Source organism: Hyla sarda, chromosome 10 (assembly GCF_029499605.1).
Source record: "Hyla sarda isolate aHylSar1 chromosome 10, aHylSar1.hap1, whole genome shotgun sequence".
Classification (NCBI taxonomy): Eukaryota; Metazoa; Chordata; class Amphibia; order Anura; family Hylidae; genus Hyla; species Hyla sarda.
The window spans coordinates 26,154,311-26,166,573 of NC_079198.1; the positions used below are offsets into that span (position 1 = coordinate 26,154,311).

Consider the following 12,263-nt stretch of genomic DNA (forward strand, 5'->3'; position numbering starts at 1 on the left):
AGTGCTACATTTCGGCTCTACAATAGAGCCTTTCTCAAGCATGCCTGAGACCCTGTACAGAGGTTTTTTTAAATATCTGGGGACAGGCCATAAGCTTATTGGTCTATTTTACACAAATATTCTCATATTTATTCCCTATCATAAATCACATTTACATTATTGCATGCAACAAGTGCAGAATGCGAGCATGAAGAGATTTTTGTGAAATCGCTTCTGGGTTTTTATATAGGATTTATATAGGATCACTCTGACACTAAAGGTTTACTTGTAGCTCCTTAACAGCTGTCACAATAAGAAAGCCCATCTCTATTACAGAGCTCTATATACCACGTATACAGGACCGCCATCTCCATTATAGAGGTCTATATACCACGTATACAGGACCACCATCTCCATTATAGAGGTCTATATACCACGTCTACAGGACCTCCATCTCCATTGCAAAGCACTATATACTATTTCTACAGGACCACCATCTACATTATATAGCCTTATATACCATGTCTACAGGACCACCATCACAGTAATAAGGCTCTATATACCATTTCCACTGGAGTCAGACTCCGGGTATCAGGGCATGCGTAGGAATTGGCCCCAGGGCATACCCAGGATTCATCCCCCGGGCATACCCAGGGCCTAAGGCTCCAGTGTGCCCAGGAGTCCCCTCGGGGACCCAGGGCAAGTATGGGTCATCCCCAACAGTTGGGCCCAGGGTGTTCTTAGGAGTCAGTCCCGGGGGACCAGGGAATGCCCAGGAGTCAGCTCAGGGAGTGCCCAGAGGTCAGCCCCAGGGAACCAAGGCATTCCCAGGCTGTCCCCAAAGGTTGGGCCCAGGGCATCCCCAGGATTCGGCTCCAGGGGACCAAGTTGTCCCCAGAAGTCGGACCCAGAGGCCCAACGCATTCTCTGGAATTGGGCCACAGGACATCCTCAGGAGTCGGAACCCAGCAGACATCCAAGAATATGCTTCAGGTGCACTTGACGTCCCCAGGAGATAGGCTCTGATGCACACCCAGGAGTTGGCCCCTGGGAGCCTAGGTTTGTATTCATAAAATAAACTTGCTTCTGACTTGATAAAGGGAGGAATCCCAAAGCTTGTCTCTACAAAATTCTTAGTCCAATAAAAAAGGTTATTACAAGATACTGCAACATTTTTTGATTTTGCATATATATATATATATATACTGTATATATAGCTCCTCGAGCTCCTTCTTACCCAGCAGCAACTGGGAACAGGTAGAGCTAGCACAGCGCGGTCACCAGCAGTGCTCCGGCACCTACCCAAGCATCCCGATCCTGTGACATAAATTACGTAGATTTTAAAAGGGTCTAATTCAGCATATTAAGGAATGTTGTGGGCTGGGAATTTTTTTCTGGTAGTATCTTACATATTAAGGTGTCCAATTGTAAGCTCAAAAGTGATATGTACAGTAAGTGAGAAATTTTTCTCATTGACTCCTTAGCTCAATTCCATTATATAGCTTAGCCAGAGTGTCTACAGAGGTAGTCTGAAACCCATTTCCTGTTGTATCATTGTTTCAGGATGCTGCTCTTCATCCTCAACGTTCATTCCATGTCTTTTAAGATTGGCTGCTGTATTAAAACAACATCCCATCACAAGATTACAAGAAAGTCCCTGCACAAAGAGAGGATTTCCATAGAATGATTATGAATTACAACCAAAAAAGTTCAAGTAAGAAAAAGAGGAGTATTGGATAATAGTGTTGCTTGTGAATATTCACTATATATATAGCACTATATATTCGCAATTACGAATATTCGTTTTTATTTTCACAGTACACATCACAGTGATCATCCCTCTCTGCTTCCAGCTTGTGTGGTGTAAAGAAGGCTCAAATACTACTGTGTGAGACTGGCGTGCGAATTTTTGCATATGTTAATTTTGTTATATGCTAATTTGCGCATACGCAAATTTTCGCATATGCGAAAATAAATTGCTAATATTACGAATATGCGATTTTAGCGAATATATGATGAATATTCGTTCATATATTCGCGAAATATCGCAAATTCGAATATGGCCTATGCCGCTCAACACTACATACAATGCTACAGACAGGCCAGATCTGCGAAAGTGTCAATGGCTGGAAGAACTGACCAATCAGAATGGGCATTTCACTTTTAAAATCCCTGTATTACTAAAGTGCATTTACTGACTGGTTCTCTGGTAGCGCCCCCTATAATACAGGGAGGTACTACACGTTCTATACTACTCTTTACCTGGGCCAGGGTTAGCTGCTCCTTTGGACACCAGGTGAGGGCGGCTCTATTTTACATTTTTAGGACACTGTGTGTACTGTACAGGACCCTGAAGAAGCTCCTGTCCTCTACATAGACAGTGATAACAGCTTCCAGCAGCTCTTTCTTACTTTTATATGTAAGGATAGCCGTTTAATCTCTCCATACCAACCCCCATGTACCATTTCATCACCCCATTGCTATTTAATTCACCTTCTTGATCGCTCCAATGCCACTTCATTCCTCCAACATTGAACCCCCTGTGCAACTTTATTCCCCCTGTGCCTTGTATCAAATGTTCCCCCTTACCCACTGTGCCACATTTTTCCCCTTGATATCCCCCTTCATTCCCCCATTATCCCCTGTGCTTTTTCATCCCCCCTTTATCCATCTGTGCCACTTTATTCCCTGTGTCCTGTGCCAAATCCTCTCTTACCCCTTCCACCACATCAATTTCCCCCTTCCCTCCTCCTCCTGTTGTTCTTCTTACCTGGCCTGCTGGCTCCAGTGCAGGGGCTCACAGAAGGTTTGACGTTTCCATGACATTCTCTGCGCTGCACTCACTGAAAGGCTGTGAGCAGCAGTGGCTGCCAGTAGTGACGAGTGACGCTCCTAACGTCACTCGTCAGTGCCCGCAGCTGCTCTCAGTAAGTACAGCACAGTCAGCACAGGACGTCAGGAGAACGCCAAACCTGCTAAGAGCTCCTGCACATGAGCCTGCTGGCAAGGTAAGAAGAACAACAGGGGAAGAAAGGAAGGGGAAAAGTGATGAAGTGGAAGGGGTAAAAGGGGATGATTTGGACAGGACACATAGGGAATAAAGTGGCACAGGGGGATTAAGTGGGAATGAAATGGCCAATATTCCCCAACTCATTAGTGGGGAATTTTAGTACTGGGCTGCATTCGGCTGACCCGAACATCAACCTCCTTCAGGCCCCCCACCACTCCGCATTAAAGGGGTACTCTGCCCCTAGACATCTTATCCCCTATCCAAAGGTTAGGGGATAAGATGTCTGATTGCCAGTCATTATGCACAGACCGAGTTTGCTCTGTGCAGTGATGACAGCAGGGTGCCGTAGCCAAGATCGCATGGGTCCCCAGCGGCAGAACCCCCGCAATCTTGGCTACGGCACCCTGCTGTCATCACTGCACAGAGCAAACTCGCTCTGTGCATAATGACTGGCGATACAGGGGCCGCCCCTTAATGCAAGCCTATGGGAGGGGGCATGGTGGCCGCCACGCCCCATCCCACAGATTTGTATTGGGGGAGGAACATGATGTCACGAGGGGGCGGAGCCGCGATGTCACGATGCTCCGGCCCCTGTATCGCACAGAGCGAGTTTGCTTTGTGCAGTGATGACAGGGGGTGCCGTAGCCAAGATTGCGGGGGTCCCCAGTGGTGGGTCCCCCAGGATTAGATGTCTAGGGGTGGAGTACCCCTTTAATGTACAGTATATGTATGTATGACAGTTCTGTATATGACTGGTGTATGTATGATAGTTGTGTGCGTATGATAGACGTGTGTATGTATTTTAGACGTGTATATGTATGATAGATGTGTGTATGTATGATACATGTGTGTATGATATATGTGTGTATGTATGATAGATGTGTGATAAATGTGCATGTATGATAGATGTATATATGTACATAAAGAAGAAAAAACAAGCAGTCATAGAATATCACACCAACTAAGTTACAGAAATTAAGAAAGCTTTATTTTACACAGGAAAAACTGAAACATTTAAAATAGAATGTACAATTTGGAGGCTCACACAACTGTAGCCTGCTACACTCACCACTGTGGGATAGATGACAACTGAGGATCCCCAATATCCCCGCAGCAGTGAGTGTAGCAGGCTGGAGATGTGTGAGCTTCCACTGCCTACATTCTATTTTAAATGTTTGTGTTCCTGTGTAAAATATTTTTTTTATTTTTGTAACTTGGTTGGTGTGTGACATTCTATGACTGCTTGTTTTTTCTTCTTTATGATTGTCTTGTTTTTTTTTGCAGTCAACACACATGATCACTATAGTCCATTTATGGCTGTGCACAAGATATGTGTGTATGATAGATGTGTGTATATGATGTATGTATGGTAGATGTGTGTGTGTGTATGATAGATGAGTGTGTGTATATGAATGATGTATGTATGATAGATGGATGTATATGATAGATGAGTGTTATAGATGTGCGTGTGTATGATAGATGTGTGTATGTATGATAAATGTGTGTATGTATAATAGATGTGCATGTGTGATAGATGTGTGTATGTGTATAATAGATGTGTGTATGTATAATAAATGTGAGTATGTATGATAGATGTGTATGACAGATGTGTGTATATGATAGATGTGTGTATGATGTATATACGATAGCTGTGTGTCTGCATGGTAGATATGTGTATGTATAATTGATGTATGTGTATGTATGACATGTGCATATGTATGATAAATGTGTGTATGTATTATAGATGTATGATCTCACATACATACACACATCTATCATAAATACACATACACACATCTATCACACACAAATCCATCACACATATACACAAACATCTATCATACATACACCATACATACACACATTATACATACCCACATATATCATATTCACTGTGCATCTCACTGTCTCTCCTTCCAGCAGTGCCTAGCACTGGGAGTAGGTGAATTAAACCCTCTATGACTGGTCTCCGTGCCGCAGGTCTACGAAACAAGCTCAGGAGCTGAGCTCTCTTCATACTGGCTAATGCCAGAAATCACCGATCAAGGTGATGTCTGGCATTAGCCATTTAGACACCAGAATCAAAATTGATTGTGGTGTTTAAAATGCCGAAAACAAGTGCTGGTAGCTCAGTGGAGCTGATCATGACACCCGCGGCAAAATGCTGCATGGTTCCGATCAGCTGAGAGGATGGGCGGAGGTTCCCTACCTTCCTCCCTCCCATCCAATAGGTGCTCCAATAATGCAGGCAGCCTCAGCAGCTTGTAGTACTGGAGCACCTATAAAGCTGAACAGTGCTGTGCTATGGGCTCCTATGGCACAGCATTGATCAGTGTCTTCAATCACAAGATTGCAAGTATTAGTCCCCATGGCAGTGTTTCCCAACCAGGGAACAAAGGAATTTGTGTAGTTCTTTTCTGTCTGACCACAGTGCTCTCTCCTGCCACCTCTGTCCATGTCAGGAACTGTCCAGAGTAGAAGAAAATCCCCATAGCAAAACTAACCTGCCCTGGACAGTTCCTGACATGGAAAGAGGTGTCAGCAGAGAGCACTGTGGTCAGACCGAAAAGAACTACTAAACTTCCTCTGGCGCATACAGCAGCTGATAAGTATTGGAACGATGAAGATTTTTTAATAGAAGTAATTTACAAATCTGTTTAATTTACTGGAACCAGTTTATTTAGATTTTTTTTTTTCCACCGGGGTACCCCTTTCATTTTGTTTACATACATTTTTTTATGGAAAAAGGTAGGTGATTCAAACTTTTATTAGGTAAGGGGTTGATTCACTTTTATTGACTTTTTTTTACACTATTTGGATTACATACACCGTTCAATGCTATGCCATAGCAAAGCATTGATCAGTGTTATTGGTGCTCTGCTGCTCCCGCCTGCCATGGCTGTAGCATCAGATCATTGATCAGACGGCAAGGAGGCAGGTAAGGGCCCTCCCACCATCCTCTCAAATGATCGGGACACCGCGGTTTTACCCCAATGGTCCACATCAGCTCCGCTGAGCTGCCAGGACTGTATTACTTTAATTTCAAAGTTGATTGCGGCATCTAAGGGGTTAATGCTGGGCATCACCGCAATCGGTGATGTCCAGCATTAGACACGGGTCCTAGCGGCTGTTAGCCGCCAGGACCACCCCACTATGACACAGGGTCAGCTCCTGAGCCTGTGTCATGTAAGAGGAGCAGGAGCAGGGTGTACAGGTATGCCCCGCGTCTTATGGAGTTAAAATTCAACATTAATGAAACCACACGGTCAATGGCGTAAATGATAAAAAAAAAAAAATATATATATATATATATATATTAAAAAGTGGTTTAAAAAAAAGTCCCATAAAAACAAAAATGGCACCGATAAAAACTGCAGATCACGGAGCAAAAAATGAGCCACATACATCCCTTGATGTAGAAAAATAAGAATTATGGGGGTCAGAAGAGCACAATTTTAAGCATACAAATTTTTTTTTCAAAAAGATAACATTTTTAGGTAGTACATAAAAACGGAATAAGGAATAAAGATAATGTAATTTTCTATCAAAAAGTGCACTGCCTAGAATCTACCCCCCCCCCCCCCCCCCCCAAAAAAAAAAGGTGCTAAATTGCCTTTTTTCCAATTTAAAAAAATTTATATTGTTAAAAAAAAAAATTGTTTCACTTTAGATTTATTTGGTGTTAAAATGAGAGATGTCATTAAAAAGTATAAAAGTGTTATGGCTATGAGAAGGTGAGGAGGATAAAAACTACACCCCCTCCTCCCTTCCTGCTCCCTCCTACGTGGCTGTGCTGCACCATAGAGCAACTCAACAACACCGAAGCGTGTGGAGACTACACTAGACCAGGCAGGTACTCCACCGCTTGACATTATCTCCTATTCAAAGGATAGGGAATAACATGTCTGATCATGGGGGTCCGGCTGCTGGGGACACCTGCGATCTCCGCCGCGGCACCCCAGTCATCCGGTGGACAGAGCGAATTCCACTCCATGCCAGATCACTAGTGATCACAGCTAGAGATGAGCGAACTTACAGTAAATTCGATTTGTCACGAACTTCTCGGCTCGGCAGTTGATGACTTATCCTGCGTAAATTAGTTCAGCCTTCAGGTGCTCCGGTGGGCTGGAAAAGGTGGATACATTCCTAGGAAAGAGTCTCCTAGGACTGTATCCACCTTTTCCAGCCCATTGGAGCACCTGAAAGCTGAACTAATTAATGCAGGAAAAGTCATCAACTGCCGAGCCGAGAAGTTCGTGACAAATCAAATTTACTGTAAGTTCGCTCATCTCTAATCACAGCCACCACACCCCCTCCATTCATGTCTATGGGCTACTCCTAGATCAGACCTCCCCGATTCTTTGGAGAGGAGATAACATGTCTAGGGGCAGAGTACCCCTTTAACCCCTTAAGGACTCAGCCCATTTGGGCATTAAGGACTAAGACAATTTTATTTTTATGTTTTCGTTTTTTCCTCCTCGCATTCAAAAAATCCTAAACTTTTATATTTTCATCCACAGACTAGTATGAGGGCTTGTTTTTTGCGTGACCAGTTGTCCGTTGTAATGCCATCACTCACTTTACCATAAAATGTATGGCGCAACCAAAAAAATACTATTTGTGTGGGTAAACTAAAATGAAAACCGCAATTTTGCTAATTTTGAAAGGTTTCATTTTCACGCTGTACAATTTACGGTAAAAATGGCATGTGTTCTTTATTCTTTGGGTCAATACGATTAAAATGATACCCATGATAACATACTTTTCTATTACTGTTGCGCTTAAAAAAAATCGCAAACTTTTTAACCAAATTAGTACGTTTAAAATCCCCCTATTTTGAAGACCTATAACTTTTTCATTTTTCCGTATAAGCAGCGGTATGAGGGCTCATTTTTTGTGCCATGATCTGTACTTTTTATTGATACCATATTTTCTTATATAAAACTTTTAATCCATTTATTATTAATTTTTTTGGAATAAAATGTTATAAAAAAGCAGCTATTTTGGACTTTTTTTTTTTTTACATTCACGCCGTTCACCGTACGGTATCATTAACATTTTAATAGTTTAGATATTTGCGCACGCGGTAATACCAAATATGTATATAAAAAAAATGTTAACATTTTTTGGGGGTGAAATAGGGAAAATGGGACAATTTACGTTTTTATTGGGGGAGGGGGGATTTTTACATTTTAATAGTCCCCATAGGGGACTATTTATAGCAATCATTTGATTGCTAATACTGTTCAGTGCTATGTATAGGACATAGCACTGATCAGTGATATCGGTCATCTTCTGCTCTGGTCTGCGTGAAGGCAGATCAGAGCAGAAGACGTCGGGAGACGGCAGGAGCAAGGTGAGGGGACCTCCGTCTGCCGTGCTGGTTGATCGGATCGCCGCGGCAGTACTGCGATCATCCATTTTAGTGACCGCCATGATACAGATGCTGTGATCTGTATTGATCACGGCATCTGAGGGGTTAATGGCGGACATCCGCGGGATCGCTTATGTCCACCATTACCGGCGGGTCCCTGGCTGCGATCAGCAGCCAGGACCTGCCGTGCATGATCCGGGCATCGCTCCGATGCTCGTGGTTATGCTTAGGATGTAAATTTACGTCCTGCGTCCTTAAGGGGTTAAGCTAATTTCTCCCCATTTCATATCCAATTCCCTCCATTTTATGTTTAGTCAGTACACATGAAATTGGGGGGAGATGGCTATATAAAATAGGGGGATTGGAAATTAAATAGGGGGAATTTCACCATTTGTTTATAATATCGAAATCACAATATTTACCTCCATAAACACAATCACACATGTTGTGCAGCCCTAATACAAACACATACACACATATACACAAACACATACACATATATACATACACACGCACATATATACGCATACACACTCATATATATCCCTCTTGTTATTAATAGTCTTTTTTATGTCTTGGGAGGAGATTTACATTTTTCTATTTGGGGTTTGGACACAGTTGGGTAGGTAGAGAATATTTTTTAAGGGGTAAAGTGGAACATAGAACAAATGCAGCAATTTTTTTCTTTTTTTTTTTTTAATGAAGTAAACGAGATAAAGGTAAGCAATGACTTTTCTTCAGTCTGAAGCGCGGTCCTCATCGGCAGGAAGCAGTGAGGAGGAGGAGGATGACGGAGGTTCTGATTCCATCTCTGCTTCTTTTTCGTCCCTCTCTATATATAGGGCCGTGGCCATGAAGAAGGCCCCTCCGATGACTGCCATTATGGTGGAGGTCATGAGGGCATACTCCAGGCTGCGGTATTTCAGAAGAGGGGATTTGGCATATCCTCGTTCGTAGGTGTCAGATATCAGGCCGATGAGGTACGGGCTGCCGGCGTCACCTAGGAGGTGATAGATGGTCATCTGCACGGCCAGGGCTGAAGATCTCCTCCTCGGAGTTACTACTTTTAGTATAATGTCAGATATGAGGGTGAAATTTACTGACAGAAGCGTCTCTCCGATGAAGATGAAGATGTTGGTGGCAACGAGGCTGATGTTGCCGAAAGTCAATGCCAACAGAAGAAAAGGGGCGGAGAGCATCATCGCGCAGCCACACACAAGCGGGTCCGCCCGTGGGTTGGATTTGCGATATCTTTTACTTATCTCCGTCCCTGCTACAACTCCCAAAATGCCGGAGACAACAGTAACCACACCAAATATTAGGATGTCGTGATAGTCACACGGTTCAGCGCGGCAAGGGTCCTTCTCTTGTAGGAGTGTTCGTGCGTGGGTCAGGTATGACGGACCCCATACACCTATGGCTCCCACTATGAAGGATACAGCCGTCGATCCCAGGGTGGTTAACATGAAGCTTCGATTTTTAAATAGTTTTTTCAGATCTGTCGCCCATTTGGCAAACTTCGGGGATTTGTTGCTCTTCTTCTTGTTTGTAGTCGCTCTTGGAAGCTCCTTTGTGACCAAAATCATCAAAGCCACAGCTATGAGGCCCAGGCCAGGGGTGACCCGAAACGCCCAGTGCCAATCGCCCCTTGCTGCATCAGTCACTTTGGGCCCGATGATGTATCCTAGTCCGCAGCCTACAGGTATGACGGAGTAAAACACGTTCAGCATGCGGGTCCGCTGGTCACTCGTAAAAAGGTCTGCAATGATGGAGGGGGCGATGGTGCAGAAAGTTGCCTCTCCGGCTCCAACCAGCCCACTCGTCAGCAGGAAGAGCAGAAAATACCCGTCAGGGATGAATGACAGGGTAAGTGTCATGCTCAGCCAAATGATGACTCCTGCGCAAACAGTATATTTCTTATTACAGTGGTCGCCCAGATATCCGGCAATTGGTGCGACCAGCACGTAGCTTCCAATGAACAATGTATTCAATAAGCCGGACAGACTAGCATTGGTGTCATATGCTTTCTGTATATAAGGCAGCACCCCCGCCACGCTGGAGCGATTTGCATAGATGAGCAAATTAACAAAGGCGAGGATCACTACGGTGATGATGGAACGTGCGGTGGACATCACGCTTAGAGATGGCAGGTTCTGCCTCTCAGGGATATCGCCCTTTTCTACATCCATATCACTATGGTCCTCCATTGCTTCTTCCTCCTCCTTCAGCAATGGGTCTTGTGGAGAGGCCATGGTCACAGGTCAGAGCCTGAAAACACTAGAGAGAGAGAGATAGGTGAACACATTAGACAACATGTCATCATTCCTGTCATTATACAATAGATCCTTCATACAGAGCAGAAATGTCCAGCACAGAACCACAAGATAACACTAAGACCATCGCAGCCTCAGAAGAAGACGCTTATCTATAAGTGTTTTATATGGAAACGTCTTCCCTGAGGTTTCCAATGTCTGATAACCCTGAACCTGTCCGGTCCTAGTAATATCTGATAACCCTGAACCTGTCCGGTCCTAGTAATATCTGATAACCCTGAACCTGTCGGGTCCTAGTAATATCTGATAACCCTGAACCTGTCCGGTCCTAGTAATATCTGATAACCCTGAACCTGTCGGGTCCTAGTAATATCTGATAACCCTGAACCTGTCCGGTCCTAGTAATATCTGATAACCCTGAACCTGTCCGGTCCTAGTAATATCTGATAACCCTGAACCTGTCCGGTCCTAGTAATATCTGATAACCCTGAACCTGTCCGGTCCTAGTAATATCTGATAACCCTGATTCTGTCCGGTCCTAGTAATATCTGATAACCCTGAACCTGTCGGGTCCTAGTAATATCTGATAACCCTGAACCTGTCCGGTCCTAGTAATATCTGATAACCCTGAACCTGTCGGGTCCTAGTAATATCTGATAACCCTGAATCTGTCCTAGTAATGGCGGATTATAAGGGCTTGGCTGTATGGTCACTGTATGGTCATGGGAAGTTCATACTGTAGATACAATTGGGCTATCCTACTTTTACTATTAATGAACCTACCCCACCTCATTGGGATCTATCCGTTTCCTATATGACTTTATGCCAATAGTTGATTTGAAAACATTTTTCCCTTTCGGAGTACCCGGAGTATTTCTATTGTTAGTACACACAGAATTCTATTATATACTCTTATATTTCTGCCCTAATCTATCTGTCATTCTTTTACTACACCACCAAATCTTTCTCATAGACTTATATCTTTTAGAACTTCATGAATTAGGACTCATTTTCTTGGGGGCTTTTTTGGGCATAATTGCATTTTAGGACTTTTGCAAGAAAAAGCTCTGGTCATGTTACTATCTGTGCGTTTTATTATGTTTAATGCCTAAGCCAAGTATTATCACAATGCTATGAGAAATGTTTTTTCTCTAAAAAAACAAAAACAAAAACCTGACAAACAAAATGCCCTGTGTATGTATGAATAGAAGAGGCTGAGACTTACCTTGTGGTTCTCTCTTCAGACAAGGAACGGTCAAAATCTTGAATTCTCTATCGCAAATAGAAACTCTCTAACAAACACTTTGCACCACAGGTTGTGAATGCAAAACACACTGAAGAGACTGTAGCCGGCGCGCAGCTCTTTGTTCAGCTTACGGTGACATCATCACAAGCATGTGTGACATCACAGGGTTCTAAACCATCTTCAGGTATGTGTATATCTATATAGTAAATGTGAGTAGCCGTATTAGTCCAGTGGTGCAGATTGTAATACCTTTTTTATTGGACTAACAGAATGTTGTGGAGACAAACTTTCGGGATTCCTCCCTGATAATTCAAGTCCTTTGATCATAAGTCCTTGACTATTGGACTTGATAAAGGGAGGAATCCTGAAAGCTTGTCTCTA

The 12,263-nt window shown here is 43.4% G+C and overlaps 1 protein-coding gene across 1 annotated transcript; it reads right to left on the reverse strand.

Annotated features, from left to right (window-relative positions):
• Nucleotides 1-8,969: 8,969 nt before the first annotated feature.
• LOC130293901 (protein spinster homolog 1-like) lies at nt 8,970-12,060 on the reverse strand. The gene is made up of 2 exons (XM_056543144.1): nt 11,862-12,060; nt 8,970-10,640 (listed from the first exon to the last, which is right to left on the reverse strand). Exon 2 carries the CDS (start codon nt 10,613-10,615, stop codon nt 9,101-9,103), a length of 1,515 nt encoding a protein of 504 aa, XP_056399119.1. The 5' UTR covers nt 10,616-10,640; nt 11,862-12,060; the 3' UTR covers nt 8,970-9,100.
• Nucleotides 12,061-12,263: the final 203 nt, after the last annotated feature.